Source organism: Malania oleifera, chromosome 12, assembly GCF_029873635.1.
Source record: "Malania oleifera isolate guangnan ecotype guangnan chromosome 12, ASM2987363v1, whole genome shotgun sequence".
NCBI lineage: Eukaryota > Viridiplantae > Streptophyta > Magnoliopsida > Santalales > Ximeniaceae > Malania > Malania oleifera.
In genome coordinates, this window is record NC_080428.1 from 69,731,097 (window position 1) to 69,753,258 (window position 22,162).

The following is a 22,162-nucleotide window of genomic DNA, read 5'->3' on the forward strand; positions in this document are numbered from 1 at the left end:
CTTGTCAATTTTTTTTTTTAATTTAAATATTTGTGCATCCTAATTAATTTTCTAAAGTATTTATATTTTATTATTTTTTAAATATATAAAATCAAATTTACTAAAAAAATATAAGATGGCACTCTAACCTTTAAATATTTTACTTTTCAACCAACACAACAAATCATTACTGGCTTATTTGATGTGTAATACATCATTGAATTATTAATTTAAAAAAATATATACATATATATATGATAACCATGAGTAAACTCGATTAGTCCATTTTAGTTAAAAAATTATTTTCTCAGATGTCGAGACAACCATTGATGACTCGATAAAGTGAGAATAATACCTTGTTTTTGACTTTAAGTTGCCAAAAAATAATCTTTTAATTAATAACTAGCCATATAACACATTACACGCCATTTAAACGAGTTATTCACTCAAAGCAAAAGAATAATAATCACTCATTATTTAATGGAGGGCGTGTGATTAATGTGAATACGTGGTTGCTAATTTTAAGATTGATTTAAAAGAAGATTTCTGAATTAATGTCCTCTTATAAATAAAGCATGGTTTTAAGTTAAGTTATTAGAACAAGGTGGCATAGATTAATAGTTGTAATTAAAGATTTTTTTTATTGGTGGTAAAAGATCTTCATTGTATTGTTCTCTTGTAATTGTAGGACAAGAAACAGTACATGGCAATTATAAAAGGATGAAATTATGAACTCGCTAGCAAACAATGAAACAAACAGCAAAGGTCCCCACGCGTCCGTCGTGTGGACTGTGGACGCAATAGGTGTGCGAGGAGAGGAGAAGGCTGACTGATTCTTCTTCGCTGCGCTTTCTGCTGTGCTTCCTAACCATCCTTGGGTTGGCTTGCTTCCTTTTGACATTCGGTCGTTTGCTTATTTTAATTAAGCTTCTCTTCCTCTTTCTCTTTGCTTTTCCAGATTAGATGGGCACGGGGGACTAGCCCATTTTCATTTTCTGCTTCATGCTTCGTCCAGGAGGATTTACTTAAATTGTTATGATTGGGTTTTGATTTTGGACAACAGCTTGAAGGTAGCGTTGAAAGTGTTTTCCCTTTTCTATTCTCGAGCATCTGATGGGCAACTGCCTTGATTCTTCTGCTAGAGTAGACATCACTCAGACCCACAGCTCCCAAACTACTTCTGGTAACATTTTCTACCGTTTATTTTGATAATCCCCCTTTCCATGTTCATGGGTTTTGCTTAAGATTTTCTGGGCATGTATTCTTGTAAAGTTATCTCTCTTTTCCTGTTGCCCCCTTTTTTTTCTTTTTCCTTTTTGGCTTCTGTTGTGTTCAATTGACCTTTTTGAATGTCTGACAAGATGGTGTTTCGGTGGGTCTTGGTCCTTCGTGCAGATTTTACTTCCAATTTAGCCAGCCATCATTATAATTTGTTCTTCATGTTGCTTTTTATTATTTCTTACATGTTGACTGTTGATAGATCTTAGTTCCTTGTGTTTCAGTTTGGGGATGTAGGTTGAATAGGTTCTATTTGAATTGATTTTCCATAACTAGGTCAATTCACATCAGAGAGTGGATCTCTTCGATTATGGGTTTTGATGTCTGATAAGGCTTGAAGATGCCAGTTGGTTTGCTTGTAAGACCTGGTAGATTTTGTTTCAAATCTTCCTACCCTTCAACTTGTCACTATTAATGAGCTAACAATTGAACACTTCTGTGGAGGCTTTTTGATTATGCTCCCTGAAAACTGCTGATGGTTTTTCTTTTTCTTTTTTTTTTCTTTTTTGGAATTTCTCTGTTGTTGCCTTGGACGAAAATGTTGGAAGCAAATTTAATTTGTTTTTTGAAGGAAGAAGAATCCAGTGGAATGATGAATAACTTCGTGTTGGGGAAATTATGCCAAAACATTTGTTATTTTGAAAGCTAAATCCCCTAGATTAGGGACAAGGACTGATTCCAATTGCACTTGGTGGCTGGATCTTCTGTTCCTTTACTAAAGAGTAAAGAGTGAATCCAAACTCCATATTTTTGTCATGCTTCTTCTGGGTTTGATTATGAACTAAGGAGCTTGTGTGTCAGTTTGTCACTTTTAAGAAAATCTCTGGTTCATATTGCAGCTGATTTTTGTTGCCAGTGCAAAAATTAAATTGATGCATTAGAAACTATTTGATTTGTTTCCTGTCAGCTTCAGGAATCTCAAAAACTGTGAGCAAAACCAGCCATTCTTCAGCTCCTTCCAGCTTTACTATTCCATCTCATGGTGCACAGAGCAGTGCTGAAAGCCTTCCTACACCAAGATCAGAAGGCGAAATATTATCCTCCCCTCATCTGAAAGCCTTCTCATTTAATGAGCTAAAGAATGCCACCAGAAACTTCCGTCCCGACAGTCTTCTTGGTGAAGGAGGTTTTGGTTATGTTTTCAAAGGATGGATAGATGAACACACTCTTTCTGCTGTGAGGCCTGGATCTGGTTTGGTTGTTGCAGTCAAGAAGCTTAAGCCTGAGGGCTTTCAAGGCCACAAAGAGTGGTTGGTATGTTACCTGATTTTTGTTATTGTTGTTGTTATTTTATTGTCTTCCTTATTTCTTTTTTAGCCATTTATGCATTTGCTGATTGGTATTTCTTTTTGCAGACTGAAGTTAATTATCTTGGCCAACTTCATCATCCAAATTTAGTTAAACTTATTGGGTACTGCTTCGAGGGGGAGAACCGGCTTTTGGTCTATGAGTTCATGCCCAAGGGAAGCTTGGAAAATCATCTGTTCAGGCGTAAGTTGTGCATTTCAATCAATTCAGAAAACGCACACGTTCATTTTGTGTTCTGTTTAGTTGTAGGGAATCGGCCATTATTGTTTGCTCAACCTTAGGGCCTACCTCTGAAAGTGAAAACACACCCAAAAAGAAGCCCTGACATTTTCTTTTATTTTCTTTCATTTGCTGTTTGCTGTTTTCCAATCAATGTTATCCGTATTTTCACATGATTGAACTTTAAGAACTGAAATTCAGTCAACCTCCAGGGTGAGACCCCCTTTAAGTCAGGAGGAAAAGGGCTTTGACTGAACCTGAGGGTGTCTAAGATTAGCTCGGTGATAGTCACTCTTTCTGCCCAATTTGCTTCAGAATCTGCACAATTGAGATGCATCATAAGCACCTTTTCCTCCTGGTAACAAAGGGTACCAGTACCACATCCATAACACTGTTGGCGATTTTCCATTGAGGACCTCTGAGGTCTGAAGTTGAATCTCCAAATAGGATTGGATCTTTCATGAACATTAGCACCTGTTACATTGCATTCTAGCCAAATCTAAAGAACAAACTAGACGCATAACTGCCACATCAAGATCCTGTGAGGACTACTTGCCAGCAGAGTTGAAGTGCAATTTTACTGCATGTCAAGCTAGCATTTCTTCTAAATATATTTTAGTTGTCCAATGGTTTTGATGAGTTGTACAGAGACCACAATTGACTGAGTGAAAAATAAAAAGCTCTTATAGACTCATTTGCGCCCTTTTTTAGTTTCAAGGGCAACTGAAACTACTAAGTTACTATTGCAATGAACAATCTAGTTAATGTGAATTTTCTTGGGCATAGCTTTGGGAGCTCTTGAAAATGACCTTGGATGCTATGTCTTCTGCTGCAGGAGGGCCGCAGCCACTCTCTTGGGCAATAAGGATTAAAGTTGCCACAGGTGCTGCCAGAGGTCTCTCTTTCCTACATGATGCTGAGGAACAAGTTATATATCGTGATTTCAAGGCTTCTAATATCTTGCTAGATGCGGTACAATGAATAAAAGATGATTTCAAAGATCAATTATTTTCCATCTCCATTTAAATATATTTTTTTTTCTTTATAATAGCTTGACATGATTTTGATTTTTTTTTTAACTAAAATTTTCTCCTTGATTGCATGTGCAGGAATTCAATGCAAAACTTTCTGATTTTGGTTTGGCCAAGGCAGGGCCCACTGGCGACAGGACTCATGTGTCCACGCAAGTAATGGGTACCCACGGCTATGCAGCACCTGAATATGTTGCCACAGGTGCGTCAATGCTTCTGTGTTTAGAGCTGTTATTGCTTGCCTTCCTGTTCAGAACTTCTTTGCAACACTCAGTGCACAAGGTTCCCACACCATAATGGGTCCTAGGGAGGGCATGATGCACATAACCTTACCTCCACATTTGAAATGTTATACAAGATAAGGGAGGAGCAGCTTAGATGGTTTGGACGTTTGATACGCAGGCTGAGTAGAGCACCTGTGAAAAGGAGTGAGTTATTGTTTGTGTGCATGAAAAGGGGTAGGAGTAGGTCTAAAATAACTTGGAATGAGGTAGTGAAGAAGGATTTAATAGCCTTTAATCTAGTAGAGGAAAACTCTCTTGATCAGGTGAATTGGTGGAGAAGTATTCATGTAGTTGACCCCCCATAGTGGGGTATTCAAAATTGTTCCCACAAGCCTGCTGTCTCAGTGGTACCTCATACTCTCCCAAAGGGAGCGGCAAGGGTTTGATTCCCCCCCGGTTTCATGGGGATGTATGGTGGGATGGGGATTTAGAGCCATAGGGCTTGCTCTAAATACTAGTGGGGGTTAAAAAAGTTGTGTTAATAAATTTGCAATTATTTCAAATTGTTGGGATGTGTTAAGGTTTCTGATATTCAATTTTTTTAGTTCTTAAATATCAACGACTTTAGATCAAACATCCAAGAAATAGGCCTTCCCCTTGAAACATTGCCAATCGATGCCCAATTACACAAACACTCAGACTTGCTCCCCTCTCGGGGAAATGAGTTGATTTTAAGATGGACTCACTTAAGATATTGAACTGCCAAGGCCTTTGGTGGTGAAATGATTTTCACTAAAGCTTGGTGTACATGGTTTGCCCTTGACCTGACATCTTAAGCTTTTAGGTAATACGCTTGATAACATGTTAAAGGAGCCAAGTTACCAGGAGGTCCTGGGTTCTATTCTTATCGTCTGTTTTTATTTTTTGTTAGCGAAAAAAAATTATGTTGTGCCGCATGGTTGTTTGTTTATTTCTCAATATACATTGTTTGCTAACAATCTAACAACTCAAGCTTTTAGGGAATGTGGTTGCTAACAATATTTTGAGTCATTTTTGAAAATATTTTTAACTATCCTAAGTTACATGGTAAATTAGGGTTGTCCAGAATCATCTAATCATTGATATTGGTTACCATGAAAGTATCTAAGCTGTGGCCCATCTCTATTCTACCCTTTTTTTTATTCTCAAATATTATCATAGAGAGCCTTGCTTCAATATTTTTCCACACACATGCACCTTATAATACTTCAGTTATTGAACCTTCTTGGTACAAGGGATCCATTGTTGTAACCTGTGTTAGATCTTCAACTGCTGAACAGGTCGGCTCACAGCAAAAAGTGACGTTTACAGCTTTGGCGTTGTGATGTTGGAACTGTTGTCTGGACGTCGTGCTGTCGATAAAACAAAAACAGGAGTGGAACAGAATCTGGTAGATTGGGCAAAACCATATCTGGGTGACAAACGAAAATTATTCCGTATTATGGACACCAAGTTGGAGGGGCAGTACCCCCAGAAGGCAGCCTTCACGGCTGCTTCCCTTGCCTTACAATGCTTAAACCCTGAAGCTAAAGTCAGGCCTCGAATGTCTGAGGTTTTAGTGGCACTCGAGCAAATCCAAGCCCCCAAAAATGCTGCCAAACACACCCAACCAGAGCGTCAAACAATTTCTGAGCCCCCTTATAAGTCCCCATTGAGACAACATCGATCGCCCTTGCATATGACGCCCTTGGCGTCCCCATTGCGATCCCACCATCAATCCCCAAGAGTACGTTGACCATAGAAACAATTATTCTAGGCCACCGATTCCCTGTAAATTTCTTTTTGGTTTCCATGTTTGTTGTAGAATGCTGTATGAGCATTGTTCTATAAAAAAATAACTTCACCACCTGTATTTTGAATATATTCATCCTTTGTTTTTCATGTTCTCTTTTAAAATTTTTTTGCTTGATGATCATTTAGCTTTGTTAGCCGTCAATGTTTTGATATTGCTTCATAATCTTATGTATGGCCATCATTTTTTTTTTTTATAGATGCATGTTTGTTCAATAATTGAACTGTTTCATTCTTAATGGTTTGTTTAATGGAGCCTATTTCTCATTTAGCTTTGTTCCCGGTGAATATAAGTTTCATTCATTCCACATTTCAAAGCAAGATCCCATGGAATGTACATAAGGACCTTTTTAGTTTTTTGTTTTATAAGTTTGGTGATTTTTTTTTTAATCTTCAGATTAAAATTTTAACTAAATTTACATGAACTAATCAAATATTGTACTGTAAATTTTATGGGTTTTTAAAATGTGAAAGGACATATTTCTCTACCCTCCAATCATTGTTATTTTGATGCGGTAGGATTTTTATTTTTGGCCTTTTTGGAAAAGGGAAAAGCATAATTATTATGTTGAAAAGAAAGCCAATCTACTAATTATTTGTTCTCATTCATAATATACTAATATTTTTTTATGTAAAAGGATAGATGGTAATGGGAATGCAATTTTTGTCACGCTTTACACTAAGCTAGTGTCTTGGGTATTGAATTTAAATGCATTTTTGGAAGAAATTAAATACAATACAATTTAACTTTATGTTTTATTCAAATTAATACTAAACCAAATTCAAAATTTTAAATTTTAAGTTGTCACTGTATCTTGAAAGTCATTAACTGGGGGAAGTTTATCTTTTGTGTATGTATTGCTTTACATCATCTATTTGTAACTGTGTTATTTGATGGCAAGTATCTATGTTTAGTTTGTGGAATGTAAGTGTAGTATTGGTGAAAGAAAACTTCGAAAGAGAATTTTCATTGTATTCAATTATGTGTATTAAAGTTTTAAGACATTGAAAAACAAGTAAATACTTTAGGCCCATTTAATTGTGAAAAATATATATATATATATATATATATATATTTTTCAAATAATTATTAAAATTTTTAGCTTAGTTATTAGGTTTTCATGATACCTATTTAAAAAGGTAAAAAATAACGAAATTGTTAAATTATGCAAAATAATTTTTCTTTTTATTTCTAGATTTTAGAATAATAACATAAAAGGCAATTTATTTTTAAATTTTTCAAAATTGTAGAAAATAATATTTAAAATTATGATTTCAATATAATTATATGTTATATTTTATCATATACATAAAATTATGTAATTCAATAATAGCATAAAAGGCATTTTATGTTATACATAAAATTATGTAATTTTTCAAATTACTACTTACATTTGAAATTTTGTAGTTTTTTTTTTCTAAAAAAAATTCAATATAATTATATGTTATATTTTATCATAACATATTCAAATTCAAATTTAGAATCTGGGAAATTTTTTTTAAATTATTTTTAACAACTAAACAGGCCTTACAATCTACTTACAATTGAAAGATTCTTCTCTTATTTTTTTTTTATTTTTTTTTTCTTTTGTCTATTACACGATTGACTTCCAATATGTTTGAAAAGTAAACATAAGTTGAAATGATAAAGGCAAAAATCTGACTACAATCTTTATAGAAAACTTCAATATAATGTGTGCAAATATAAAATTAATCATTCAGTTTGTATACCAAAATATTGACAGCTCCCAATACATTACTTCCCTGCACCTCGAAAATTATTGAAAGGAGAGCAAATATAGATAAAAATAACGATCCAGCATTATTTAACTTTCCATCAAATAATGCTTAGTCCTGAAATTAAAATACTGTGGTCGTTGAAAAGAATATGGCCGCTTCTATTAAAATTTTGAAGCCCTTTAAACATAATTCATCATTCCAACCTTGAATTTTTATAAATTTTTTCTAAAAAAATTTACTAAATTATGGGAGAAGAACACGCAAATATATGGGAAAAAAGAGCACAAATATAATTAGCATTCACTCACTCCAAGGCTACACGCCTACGCCATATAAGATATAGCTGAACAAAAACGTCCATTGCAAATTAGCATCATCTTTTTTAACAACAGAAAATTTTACTGAGTGACAAAAAGAGATGAATCAGTCTTCCTTCAAGAATACAAAAGTAAGGGGAAAAGAACAGAAGATGAACAAATAGACAACAAAATAAAAGACGAACCAATTGACAATAAACAAAAGATATAATTAGCACATCCCAGGGGTTTCCAGTCACATAGAGGCATACATGGACCGAGCAATAAGAACCAGAAATACTCTTTATGCTGTTTATACAGTCCATTATAACTTGATTTGTTGCTCGGAGAAAGCACTTCAATAAACAGATTTCATCTTGACCAACTCAATTAAGAATTGTCCTTTTATACAATACAGATGATATTGTTTTCACTTCGTGCAAATTTGAGTTGTCCCCAAACAGAATTCTGCTGCTTTTCAGTATGATCGCCATTATCGCCTCTATTCCCTTTTATCGATTTTCCTATAAGAAGTCCACAAATTAGTGGATGTGAAAGAAAAAAAAAAAAAAATGGCCACTAAAATATGTACTAGCATAACAACAAAACAAAAAATTCCAACTTTCAGCTTCCAGAATGACAAAATAAAACACATTAAGGTTTCGCATATTGAACACTCCACGTAAAAGTTAAGGGTTCTATAGACAAACAGGCCTAGAGGAAACCTTACATTAAAGCACAGGAGTACACACGCCAACAACTAACACCCAGCACTAAGAAAACCAAGGGGATGCACTCGGTACATAAATCATTAGAATAAAACTAATTTCTCTCATGTTAAGTTCGTTTTAAGATTTTTGCAACAATAATTCAGCAAACAAGAAGAATAAAAGAAAAACCCCCCACCAAAGACGGTTATTATATTTTCTTTACCTCTGTTTTGGGAAATTTTTTTCATGAGCCTGACTCTTGAAAAGATCACCTCCTCCAGTCTGGTTGGATTACTTTGTCTGAAATGCATTCCCACAACACCAGACAAGTTAGAACTTAGAAAGTAGAGGAGGTACTTCAGGATGCAGCTGATGTTTATAAGAAGCAATCAATGAATTCAGAATTGTAGAAATAAACATAAAATTATATGCAAATATGTATGTCACTTGATTCAGCAAGGGCATTCGATCAACTTCAAAACATGCTAAAGAATGAACAGAAAAAAATGGGGAGAAGTGGTCAAAACATTCACTACAAAGTACAAACCCAGACAGAAATACAAGCTCCTGAGATTCAGCTGAGCTTCATCTTCAGCCAAACAGTACAATTTATACAATTGGCTTATATGATAGGTCAATTTTAAAAATTCATTCTTTATTTATTTTATTTTATTTTTTTAAAAGAGCGAGGGACGAGGTGGGACCCAAAATATTGGTCACCCAAGTCATCCTCGCACTTACTCAAGATGAGTCATAAATAAAATGTTGTTTCATAAATATGGAATTAAAACAAAAATAACAGCATAAAACCAGATATTTTAATGGCTTCAAAAGAACATATGAAATGAAGTTCTTACCACAACCATCCCTAGAAGGTATAGACTTATCATTCCTGGTCCCTCTGACTCCTGTTTGAACTACTCTCTGTACTCGTGGGGACACTGAATTTGGTTTTCCAGAGATAGCAGCTGGCAGAGAATGGCGCCTCATGAAACCATTCTTCTCATCTTCATCTTGGCCAAGTCTTGGGGAGGCTTGCCCACGAAACTTGGCCTTAGCAGATTTAGTGGTTGCCATATAGCTAGGCACTCTTAGTGCGTTATGTGATCCATTCTCAACATTATCTTGCTTGGCAGGTAAAGAAGCCCTTCTTCTACTGGTTTTATGGTTCTCATTAATTATCTGATCATCCATAGAGCTAGGCTCCTTGTCTGTCCTTCGAGCATCCTCAACTTTACCATTGTTCCCTTCAGTTTGCAAGTCAATAGCAGAGTGATCATGCAACTCATCAACAAGTTCATCTACTGCTGCTGGTTTCAAGCTTGTTTCTACATCAGCTTGTTTTTGCACTGCCACTGCAATATCTTTCTTTGTCTTTATAGAAGAATCAGATACATCCGGCTCGAGAATATCAGGGGCAGCAGAGCTCAAAGCCTTCTTCAGAATGCGCTTTGGTTTCTCTCCATCGACCCCCACCTGATCAGAAGCTTCTGTGGTTGAAACTTTTCTTAAATTACGTTTAACCTTCTCAATCTCATTATGTGGATGTTCATGAATAGAAGTTGTTTGCTGGCTCGAAGCTTTCTTGAAGTTGCGTTTAAATTTTTCAGGCTCCAGAGAAGAAAGTGTTGAGCCATTTTCCGCATTTGCGGTGGGCTGTATACTGTGTTTTGACCTGCCTTTCTCTGTTTCTACTGTTTGAAGACAACCAAGCTTGATCTGACGCTTCGAATCAAAAATCTTCTTTGATTGTCCGTGAGGTTTCCAAAAATACAGGTTTGTCCAGCGCTCTAGCCAATCCAAGGCTGAGTTTGGCTCCCCTTCGCCATACTGGAAACGTAGAGGCATTGCACTCGATGATGGTGCAAGAAGCTGAAAGTGATGGAAAAACTAAAAATCACATGCTCCTTTGGGAACAGAAGAAAATAAAATGAAGTGGAATGGACAAGGTCATATCTTGTTTCTGTTCAATTTTTTTTTCCAACAAGATGGCCATATTACTTTGGTGCAAGGACAGGTGATGGATAAAGCATACTTCAAACAGCCAAATATGTATGACTCAACAAAAACGGTTTCAAGAGTCTCTACTACATTCCAGAAGATGGTTACTAGAACAATATGTTGCTATTCCAATTTCACACAAGGCCAACTTTTACAAATTATATTTTCAATATGAAACTCTCTGAAACTGAGCCTTGTGTATCAAAGAACCATAATCAAGAATCCTGGATTTGCAGGACATGGATCATCAAAAACAGCATCACCAAAATGAAAGTCCTAGACCCATTGTTGCACCAAAGTATTGGAGAGAAACATAAATGCTACAGTCAGTTGAGACAGTTAAATACCCATTAAAGCCACTTGTGTTAGTGCAAGACATAAAATGGCACTAATCAACTATGTAGCTGCAACAACATTAAAATATAAATATATCAATTGAATTTTGAAAGTAATTAAAAGGGCAAACATTTAACTCTGATAATCATATTCAAGCATATGAGTTAACTTACCTTACAAACAAAAGCATTTTCTGAAAGATTCTGTGCCCGAATCTTAGTAGATGTATTTGTTTGAAAAGAACAAGGACACTTAGCATCCTGAAGGGAGAAAAAAATATATATATAATAATAAGCAGTTGACCAAGAGCAAGACATCCAATAAAATATGCAACACACAACATAAAGAACATAAATTATTTGATGTATGATACTGAAATATTAAGTGCTAAACTGATTTTTAAAAATCAATCTTAAAATATAACATGCTATATATAAAAGCCACGATTGTAACTCATGTAGTTGGTTTCATCATTCCTCCCACGTGTTGACTTTTTTCCTTTCAACCCCTTCCGCCATACAGCCACTTCAACTTTCTACCACTATCTCCTGCTCCATACTCTTCACCACGAGCAAGAAGCAGTGCCCTTGGGTGCATTGAGAAGGCTGTGGCAGCAAGTGACAGTGACCCTCCTGGCCTCGATGGGGTGCTGATGGCCATGGCAGCAGCGGAGATGGTGAGGCGCGTGGATAGAGGGATAGTGCAGCAGTGAATGGTGCATCTGGCAGCGGGGCTATTAAAGGGACTCCAAAGCAGACTTGCTGCTGGATTTGCTGGAGGAGCACTGCCACATTCAAGTGGAGTGGGGTGGCTGGTCTGGGAAATTGAGCCTGTGTACCCCGAAGGCTAGGAGGAGTAATAAGATGCTTGCCATGTCGTGTAGATGTGGGAATGTTGATGATTGAAAAGAGGCTCTTGCAGTCATTCTTCTTAAATCCTTCCCACCCCAATTGGGTTTCAACAATATGACTCACGCATTGCTAATCTGTTTGATGTTGCTCTAGATTACTCTGTTTTCAGTTCGGTTTTGACATTCTTTTTCATAAATTTGTTATGATTTATTAGTCATCACATATCATATAATGTACATTAGATTTTAGTTTTCTTTTTCACGAAAAATTTGTCCAAAGCAAATAGTATTGATGCAACAATTAGGAACTACAACCATTATATTTCATACTGCGCGTTACTTCTTACTTGTGAAAGGAGTTTTTTCCTTTTGCTCTGAATTTTGAATTTTTTACCTATTTGCTCGGCGATTAGAGTTTACCAATTCCCAATGATGTAATGGCCAGGACTGATCACAAAATTCATAACTTTAAGGTGATTTTTAATTCTATCTTTTTAATTGATGAATTTCTATAATAATACATAAATAAATAAATCAGATGCTTTCCTCTGAACAACCAAAAGTTTGTCAAGCTACAGTGCTCTCCTTGAAGATCATACCCAACATTCTTCAAAGACCATCCACAAATTAACACATACTAAACCTTTCCCAAGATTCATTCAAGCAAAAAAGAAGCAATTCTTAATTTTAATGTTATTTGTTTAAAATTGTCAAGATTTTAAATACACACATTTTTAAAATTCATAAACTAATAAACTTCTTATATACACAATCTATTCGCATTAGTTATGCATTAGTACTTCTAACCTTTGAATACACTCTTACTTATGTCTAAACTCAAGTTGTTGTTTCTTTTTTACTTTGCTGTTCTTAAACTAATTATATTGTTTGAGATCTGTTCCTGCTTGTGACAAATTGAGAACATATTATAGAATTATGTTTCCTTAAAAATTTTGTATAAACTAGAAAATAAGTAGAATCTTGGTTGTATTCATATCAATCTTTATGTTGTACTAATTCACAGATTCAGTTCCATATGAACAATTAAAGTAAATCCAACAAATCATGCATACCTTTATATCCCTATAAATCACAATAATTGTGTTAAATAATGCAGCTATATAGTATTTACAAATTTATGTGTCTTAGTAATGAAACTCAACTACATCACGTGTGTGTGTGTGTGTGTGTGAGTGTGTGTGTGTGTGTCTATATATATATATATTATATGGTTAGTATTTATATCAAGATGGGCAACATGCACAGCACATGCTCTGCTGCTAGTATTGATAAATGATAAACATTTATAGTGATAATGCACACTCATATTTTTGCAGCACAGTGCACCTATCACAATCATAGATGACAACAGATTACAGATTGGACACAAGTGCATAACTACTGCATGAATCATCAAACAACTTACCAGCTGTTTTCCCAGACTCTGCTTTTCATGAACTTCAATCCTAGTGACAGAGCGTCTAACTTTTTGACCCCGAACCAGGGCTTGAACCCTCACAATTCCCTGCACACAGAATAAAGTAGCAACAGCTTGTCTTCTAACCAAGTGGCCACGGATAAGCGCTTGCAGCCTTATGATGCCTTTGAGGGCTCGAAATGCCCGTCGAGCCTACAAATTTTATACTGACATTAGTTTACAATAACACTGGTCAAAAAATAAAAATTATGTACATTATCCAAACCTAAATTCATGGATAATAACTTTTTTTGATAAAATTGAAACACGTATATAAGTATAGCTTAACTTAAAAGGCAAAAAAAGGTCAGAAGAGGCCTGCCCGGGTGATGCAGAGGCAGCATCAAGGTTCTGCAGCCATGGAGAAATTAGAAGAGGAGGAGGAAGGGGCAGGGAGGAGAGAGGAGATACGAGGGGAAAACTCACGATTCACTCAACAATTCAAATTCATCAACAACTGCCTACAACATGGTTTTCATACACTATTTATAAGAAAGCCTCCCTACAGGAAATTACACTTAAACCCCTAAAACTACATTACATTACAAATATACCCCTACTTTACGCAAATATTACTAACAACCCCAAATACACATAATCCTATACTAATTAATACTGAACACGCATAATAAACTACTAACTTAGTCCCACAATTCCTTAACCCAACTCTTCTTAATTATTTTCCAACAAGGATCTTCCCAAGGTCTTACTTGTCCTAGATCACCGGGTCAGACAATATGTTGAATGTTACATGTCTCCCAACAACATTGTCATGCATGCTATGGATATGCATAAAATCTTAAAAAAAATTCTCAGACTTCAGATGTATAGCCAAGAAAGAAATCAAGATTAGACAGGAGCCAGGAACCTAAAGTAAGCATATGGCTTCTTTATTTTATCACAGGAGAACAAATTAAACTGTCTATATAACTAGAAGAGCTTTTATCTAGTTTATTGAATAAAAGGTGATTAAAACAAAAGGACGCAATTTATAAATATAAAAATAAAAAATAATAATAATAAAAAAGAGCATTTTGATCAAGGGGACTGGAAGGGATGAATAAGATATAAATACAGAAGAATTTATAATTAAAATCACTCAAAATGCACACAGATGCACTTAATGATATAAATTTAGGTTTACAAATTTTATTGATCCTGTGGGATTCCAATTCCTACATGAGTTCATGAATGAAGTTCCCTAGTCATGCAAAAGCCCTCGTTTGCTGTGACGTTTATCTCATTATCTATTAGGAACCTTAACCCTGCATATTAGCTTCTGTTTTTCTCATGTTAAAGCTTTTGTTAATAGATTTATCACACAGTTCATATTTCCTGCTGTTTTCAGACAGTCATCCTATTTTACGAATTAGCTGTTCAATCCTGAAAATGGGTCATCCGATTTTAAGAGAAACAAAATACTCAGCACTCTTCTTAAATTAGTTGTCCAGTTCAAGGAAATGGGTCATCCGACGAGTATGTGAGGGGAAGCTAGAGAATTTGTGGTTGTGAGTTTTTGTTTAGCATTTCATAAGACATTCTATGAGCAAAAAAGAATCCAATAGAAAAACCATGCAGAGAAAACAAAGGCATTCAAACTTTAAAACAGAACTTCCTCCTATTTTGTCAAGAATGTGCGGCAACCAGCAACAGCATATCTTAATCATAATCAAAACACATATCCCATGTCCATGCAACATAAGTATAGCCAATGTTTGTCCAGTGATATTGGTCAACTCTGAAAGTAAAATTCATAAACTTAAAGCATGCTTGCATACAATAGTAACATTAGGTAGCACTGTCAATTGTAACATCGTAGAGGAATTCACATATGCTAGTAAATATTGCTTTGATACCCATTGCAGCTAAAAAAGAATGCTGTAGAAATTTCTTCAAGCTACCATCCATTCAGAACACACATAAAACAGCTACAGCAAGCACTCTACTTGTATAGAATAGCTTACTAAGGCCAAACAAAGGAAAGCCAGGCCCATCTGAATCGTCAGAAGACTCAGAACCAAAAATTGAGAAATAGAAGCAATGAGAAGTATTTTATTTATTTATTGGATAAAACCAAGCAGAATGAATATTTCTTCACAAAAAAATTATCAAATAAAAAAATAACAAATTGTATTTTCCAGATGTCATGTGAATCATGTAACATGCACGGTAGCCAACATACACACCCAACAGCACAATTTCAACATTTCAAACATGAATGGCTTTTTGTCTTCAATAGTTGCTTACATACGGTCCATAGCTTATTATTATAGGGCCAAATATCATAAAGTATTAGTTTCTTCATATTTTGATATTGTACTCAAAAATGCTTTAAATTGTTTATATTTCATCCTGCTTATGCACACAAGCATGAAGCATGCATAAAAGACACAAGAAGTTGCTCATTCACTTGTGACTGTGTCGCACTACAAAGCATGCCAAGGACTTGGAATTATATGACAAGCCAAATTTACCTTGGCATGGGACCAACAGTTTTCATATAGCAACTGCCCAATGAAAACCAATTCCATAAATGTACATCAGTTTAAGCCACACTTATTTTCTTATAATAAACATTACTGCTTGCTACTGATTATGATTTAAAAAAACAAATACCAGAATAATGAAACCCTGGTTAAATTCTAAACAGTAAAGCAAAATTCCAGCAAAAAGCTGATAAGGTGAGTCAAAAGAAAATACTGGGGCAAATATAATAGGATATCTGAAGAATTAAATGGATAACAATGTCAAGCACAATAGTAACAATTACAGAAAAGAAGAATACCAGATAGCCCTTAAAAGCAGCCTGTGCCTTTGTGGCAGCTTGTTCGAGTATAATTTTCTCATGATCTTCTGGTGGACTCAAATCTATAACTGCTTCTGGATCATCATCGTGCTTTGGAGACTGTAAAACAACATCAGTATTTGGTAGTTCAGCAGCTGCTCCCTCATTTGAGTCCATTCCATTTTTAGCACTAGAAGCCAAAACTGGATGTGAATCCAGTCCAGGGTTCAAAATCAAACCAGACGCTGGAATCAGCTCTTCCCTATTGGATGAAATCTTCACGAGAAAATCAGAATATCAGTTAGAAATTGCATGCCACAAACTACATAAAAAACGAAAAGCACAGGCCTTTGCAGGATTAGATGCTCTTCAGAAGGATAAAATTTATTATGCAGATGCCATCAAATAAGAATTTCAAAATTTTTCCCCGAACGAATGAGCACAGTTTTAAAGCATAGCAAAAAAATTGTCAGCTGAACAAACACCAAATACATGAGTGACAATTCATGAATTTCTGGTGCATACCCACACCATCAGCTTTGTGCAATTTTTTAATGCTAATAGTTGTTACACTTCAATGTGAAGGAGATTAGCGTGACTGCAGCAAGGAAAAAGAAAGTTAAATTGCACAAAACCCTCATATACTAAAGGTCTATTGCATAATACCTCAGTATAAACACCTCGTAAACCACATGAACTATTTATTGAGTCACTTTCTCCCCTTCTATCAATGGAACAGTAGAAATTTGGATGAAATCAAATCACATGCAATGTTGTCTTAGGGCCATAAATACCCTTATGCAGACTTGGATGACAAAATCTACCCTATAGTATGAGTGGAAAAAGGAAAAAGGAAAAAGGAAAAAGAAAAAAAAATAAAAGAGGAGGTGAGTTTTCAATTTTATACGAATATGACCATGCCTAAACACTTGCATATGGATGATGCTAAATTTTGTCTAGTAAGTCACCAGGAACCATCTATAGAAGCCAAGATGTGAGTAATTGTAGCGAGCCAAGCCTATTCAGGGCAATATGCTTGCTTGTGACCACTTACCCTGTGTACATGGGATGGGTTACCATCATGTAAATAATAGTATAGGTTTTGTTCATTGAATGTGTGAACGCCTTAGTGTAAAATGGGAGTACAACTCCATGGTCAATTCGATGTTTCCCTATTGTTGGAGTTAGAATAGCATATAAAGCTCTTTAGGGGAGGGTGAGTGTTCATCCATCATTGTAAAATTCACTAGCATTTGTAAACGTGTTTAGCCAACTTGCTTTCATCTCTAAACACCCATTGCCTATGGAGGTGTTGTTAACGAATTACGTTGCTTCAATGTTTACCGTATGATTCTTATTTGCTTACATTACTGCTTACTGCTTCCGCTTACTTTGCATGTTGAGAATGTGTTCTTGTGGTTAACCACAGTATACTTTGGCTGACTAGTTAAGCAAGAGTGCTTTAACTAGTGCCACACAGCCCATCACAAGGTGTGAAGCGTCCAGCCCGTGACATTATGGCAGCAACCCATTTGCAGGGGAGAAGCTACAATATTCCCAAGGTAGGCAGTTGTCCACACTGGGTCCTGGAAATTGCCATTGCAACATAATTGGAAGAGCAAAATATTTTTGGAAGTTTCCTGACTGAGTTTTCAGGCATGCCCCAAGTGATGTACAGCATCCCCCACTAAAGTTGGTAGTGTTGGGGCCAAACTTACTAGCTAAAAGACGATAGCATTTTTGGAATTTTGAAAAACTAAAATGTGTAGGCAGATTACACTCATTTTCCTTTCTCATTCATTCACAGTTTCAGTGTTCGACTTCTTCATCCTACTTTCTCTTCATTCTTTGATGCTTGATATGTGTGTGCACACACACACAAGTAGCAGAAGGCACCATGATTTCTGCAACTCAGCCATCCTCAACAGCTCCACGACATAGCAGAAAATTAACCCCAAAAAATCCCTCAATTTTGCTAGCCATCCAGGTTACTTACTCTTTCCCAAATCTTCTTTAACACTTCTAATTTAGTTCTTATGGTTCATGGATATTAGACAGTCATGGAAAGTAGACTCCTGGCCCTAATTCGACTTAAGGTTGGTCTGTTCGGCTTTTAACCCTGCCACATTTTTCTGATCTATCACATAGCACCATGTCAAAGGTGAGTGCATTGTTCTGCTAGTTTGGGCATTTCCATATTTTTGTTAACTAAGAAAGTGAAGGAAAAGAAAAAGAAGACTCATATTGCTGTGGCTTGGTTTCCATTATGCTTAAATGCATGGTTTGTTTTTATTTTGAGTTACGCAGACATTCTACATGACAAATTACATAATAAGTCCATTCTGTTCAAGTCCTCTGTGCAAGAGGCAGAAACAAAGGACATGGGGGCTGTCAAAGGTAAACAACTTACTCTCCTCCCCAGGAAAGAGTTGATAGCAACCAAGGATGAGTTCGATCCCTTTGGTCCTTTGATTTGTTCAGACAAGTAATGAGAGACAAGTCATCTTTGATTAGATTAAAAGGAACAATCTTAAATAGACCAAAATCAAATTTGAGGTGATTTCTCAGCTGAACATGATCTGCCATAATTCCCCCACCCCCCCTCTCCCTCCTCCCCCCCCCCCCCCCAAAAAAAAAAAAGGAAAAAAAAATGCATATGCATGCATGTGTGAGTGTGTGACATGACATGAATACATTCATTAAAGTTAACCAAATTGCCTAATTATAATATTTAAGAAAGAATATTAGCATTTTACATGCATAAAAACATTACCGTTGAGGGTGGGGCTTAATCCAATGGTTAGGGTGTAACATCCAAACCTAAAAGGTCAGAGGGTCAAGTCACAGAAACCGTCTTTCCTAGTGTAGAGGTAAGACTTCATAGTTTATACATCATGCCCTCCCTAGAGCACCGATGGCTTGGGAACCTTGTGCACATGGTTTTACATTTACATTTATACAAAATTGTTACTATTGGAAACATACCCATAAATTATATTAAATGCGTAGTCCCAATCAAGAACAAAATTGGATTTGAAGATGAGCAATCATCTTACCGAAAGTTCTCTTCTTTTTAATAACTTCGATTTTGATGATTTCTTCATGAAAAGGACTGTTTTGATCCATTTTCCTGGGGACTTTCCCATCGCACTATATCAAGAAACTCCGGAACCTAAATGCAAAAACCACATGATTCCACAAGAATGAGCCTCAAAATATATAAATGTGAGAATAAGCATAATGGAGCTAAACTGCCAGAAATTTCATTAAACGCCCAAACTAAATACAATTTTAATGAGCATTTTAGTCCCTCTGCCTATCATTAGTTTATACAACGGCAACACAAAAAAAAAAATGCACTTTTAAAACCCAAAAAAATTCACCGTTACTGGTATCATATAAATATATTTGTTCGTTTTCATACACACATCTTTCTTCTTTTTTTCTTGGGGGAGGGGGGTGTTGTTCATTTATTCATGCAGTTTTTTTTTCCTATGAATTTTTTCCTAGGTTGGGCGGAGGAAAGAGGGTTGGAGGGCATCTCCCAAATAATTTTAAGTCCACCCCATTGAACCAATAGCATACCCATGTGTACCTCAGTGAGGGCAGGTGCCTTTGAAAATAAAGAGGAGGTTTTGTAAATTAAGGGGATGCCCCCAAAATTCTCATTTGCCCCTACTCTATACATGAAAGACCAGGACTCTTGGTAAATAAATGTCATTTGAAATGATTATTAACCCTACGTTTGGAGAGGCTTTAGATTTGGAGTTGTATTAGATTTAGATAAGATATAATATTAAATTATATTTAAATTTATCCAAATCCACCCAAATTCAAATCCAAGGCCCAAAATTCATACTCCCAAACACTAACTTAGTGCTGATATGAATGCATGTGTTTTTGTATTGAGAGATATGAAAAAAATATTTACCCCCACTAAGGAAAATTTCCAGATCAGTCACTGCATTGAACTGAATTCTGAATCATTGAATCACAATTCAGGCATGCAAAATTTTACAATAATAGAAGAAAACAAAAGGGAAATCCAAAATGATAAATTCTAGTAACAGCCAACTAATTCAACTCTCGCTTATGGAAATGACTCAAAACAATACATTCTAGCTTCAAACAACATTAAACTCAGTAGCAGGGAACTACTTTCCTAGGAATCATAACATAGCATTTCAGAAGCTTCCATCAAGAGTCAGCAGACCACGGGTTGATTGGCATGACTTGTGGAAATGTCTTTTTGACTTATGACCCAAATAACTGACTTTTTTGAACTCACATAATAAGTAATTTGTTTCAGTCAAAATTTAAATGAGTGATTTGTTATGTCATCCCAAAGATACCCTAATTGGCTTTGGAGAGTTTGAAAAAAAAAAAAAAAAACTCAATCAATATTATTCAACCATCGTATAGCATTTCAGAGATATTATTCTTCTTCTGAGGAACAAAATTCTAATAGAAGTGCCAATCATACGAAGCTGAAACTAAACCCCAGCCGTAAACACCAAAGAATTCAAAACAAATAGAATAGAAAGATAAATCAGCAAAAAGGAAAAGCAATTGTCCAGTGAATCAAATTCACCATGCACTCCAAATCCACAAACGGCAAGGATCGGTAAGAAATAAGAAATACGCAAGATGCAGACAGCAGAATCACAAATACTTTAAAAATACTAACAATAACCGAAAAAAGAAAGATTAATAAACAACAAATATTGGTCGAGAACTGCTTCGCAAGAGATGAAACACGAGTATTAGACAAATCAAAGCGACTTCAAATAAATGTCACTGAATATGAAAATTACCTGAAGAGTGCACTGAAACCCTAACTCTTTACAATTCCAGGACTCCAAATGAACTCATTTATTCTACATAAACCCCGGGGGGGAGAAGAAAAATGTAGATCAACATCGTAAGATATAAACAGATCAGGAGAAAGATTTAACAGAGAGGAATGAGAGAAGTAAGTAAGAACAGTGAGATCGCAACAAGAAAACGGTACCGGTACCATTTGCAAGAGGATGCGTCAGAGGAAGGAGAGGATCGTTACATTTTCGTCTCGGAGCTCCAGAGAGTACAGACTGTAAGTGTGTACTGCAGATGAGAGAATACCTGAACCCACATCAGATATTTAAAAGAGAAAAACAAAAAGAAAGAGGAAAACTCCAATAAATTATTATTAAAATAAGGAAGATTCTCCTGCGACGCGGTAAGCAGGTGCCAGAATGGGATGTGTCACGCAAAACGACACCGTAATACCGTATAGACACACAATACTAATGCCATCCTAGCGAGGATGGAGAACTTGAAAGTACTAAAATACCCTGCGAAATTACAAACTTTGGATAGATAAATATTTTTATTTTTTTTGGATTACGCACCGGGTATCCACATGTCCGTTTTACGGTCCACGTGACTAATTGTGCGCCCCTTGAAGTTGACCCCACAACTCTAAAGGGAGGGTAAATTCAGAAATTCAGGAGCGGAAACGAACTCAGGAGGGTTTGAATACCTGACCTCGTGAAAGGCACTCTCGCAACCCGTACTACCACCTGAACCACACCCTGAGGGTACATAAATATTTTTATATTCATTAGATCAAGTTGTCGATGTGTTACGCGTATGTCATACTCATCTTTTTCTTATAAAGATAATAACTTTTTAAATAAGTATTATGAGAGTATTGTAATATGAGATTTTAAATAACTGAGTTATTTATTTTTAAGTTATTTATTTTTTTGATAAAAATTCATATAATTTGTTTTGATATATCTACGTCAAATTGAATTAAGGATTTTATGAGGGAAAATGAAAGAAACGAAAAATTGGGAGGATATTTTTTTTTATATTTTCTTTTTTTATTAAATATTATCAAAAATAAAATTTTATTTTAATATAGTAAAAAATAGAATATTAATTATGTGTATTGTGTAGGATCAAATTTATGTTTATAAATTTTATATCTATTTTATTTTCTTTCTTATTTTTCTTGATAACCAAATATGAAAATTAGAATTTCATGATATTTTCTTTTCTTTTTCATAATATATTTTGAGTTTCTATCTTAAGAATTCTTTTTAAAAAATAAA

At 35.4% G+C, this 22,162-nt stretch overlaps 2 protein-coding genes across 8 annotated transcripts; one reads left to right on the plus strand and one right to left on the minus strand.

Annotated features, from left to right (window-relative positions):
* Positions 1-718: 718 nt before the first annotated feature.
* LOC131144902 (probable serine/threonine-protein kinase PBL3) lies at positions 719-5,957 on the plus strand. Of its 3 annotated transcripts, none has more exons than XM_058093844.1 (7): positions 722-857; positions 1,043-1,162; positions 2,165-2,511; positions 2,613-2,748; positions 3,620-3,756; positions 3,894-4,017; positions 5,359-5,957. In XM_058093844.1, exons 2-7 carry the CDS (start codon positions 1,093-1,095, stop codon positions 5,811-5,813), a joined length of 1,269 nt encoding a protein of 422 aa, XP_057949827.1. In that variant the 5' UTR covers positions 722-857; positions 1,043-1,092; the 3' UTR covers positions 5,814-5,957. The 3 variants fall into 3 exon arrangements, with proteins under 3 accessions (XP_057949826.1, XP_057949827.1, XP_057949828.1); XM_058093845.1 differs by having other exon boundaries at positions 726-857; positions 2,171-2,511; XM_058093843.1 differs by having other exon boundaries at positions 719-1,162.
* Positions 5,958-7,949: 1,992 nt separating this feature from the next.
* LOC131144903 (protein IQ-DOMAIN 28-like) lies at positions 7,950-21,314 on the minus strand. 5 transcript variants are annotated; one of them, XM_058093849.1, is made up of 9 exons: positions 21,082-21,314; positions 20,879-20,941; positions 19,121-19,236; positions 16,065-16,340; positions 13,229-13,432; positions 11,126-11,212; positions 9,473-10,487; positions 8,839-8,915; positions 7,950-8,429 (listed from the first exon to the last, which is right to left on the minus strand). In XM_058093849.1, the coding sequence occupies exons 3-8, from the start codon at positions 19,208-19,210 to the stop codon at positions 8,884-8,886; spliced, it is 1,704 nt and encodes a 567-aa protein (XP_057949832.1). In that variant the 5' UTR covers positions 19,211-19,236; positions 20,879-20,941; positions 21,082-21,314; the 3' UTR covers positions 7,950-8,429; positions 8,839-8,883. The 5 variants fall into 5 exon arrangements, with proteins under 5 accessions (XP_057949832.1, XP_057949831.1, XP_057949830.1 ...); XM_058093848.1 differs by having other exon boundaries at positions 21,076-21,225; XM_058093847.1 differs by lacking the exons at positions 7,950-8,429; positions 8,839-8,915 and having other exon boundaries at positions 9,241-10,487; positions 21,076-21,225.
* Positions 21,315-22,162: the final 848 nt, after the last annotated feature.

What these genes read in the sequence shown, in the direction of transcription:
- LOC131144902 (XM_058093843.1), top strand. Translation starts at nt 1,093, where the DNA reads ATGGGCAACTGCCTTGATTCTTCTGCTAGAGTAGACATCACTCAGACC. An exon ending in CAGCTCCCAAACTACTTCTG is followed by an intron (nt 1,163 to 2,164) that starts GTAACATTTTCT and finishes GTTTCCTGTCAG; the next exon opens with CTTCAGGAATCTCAAAAACT. An exon ending in AAGGCCACAAAGAGTGGTTG is followed by an intron (nt 2,512 to 2,612) that starts GTATGTTACCTG and finishes TTCTTTTTGCAG; the next exon opens with ACTGAAGTTAATTATCTTGG.
- LOC131144903 (XM_058093847.1), bottom strand. Translation starts at nt 19,210, where the DNA reads ATGGGAAAGTCCCCAGGAAAATGGATCAAAACAGTCCTTTTCATGAAG. An exon ending in CTGCTTTTAAGGGCTATCTG is followed by an intron (nt 13,433 to 16,064) that starts GTATTCTTCTTT and finishes TAAAATTTGTAG; the next exon opens with GCTCGACGGGCATTTCGAGC. An exon ending in AAAATGCTTTTGTTTGTAAG is followed by an intron (nt 10,488 to 11,125) that starts GTAAGTTAACTC and finishes CATCACTTTCAG; the next exon opens with CTTCTTGCACCATCATCGAG.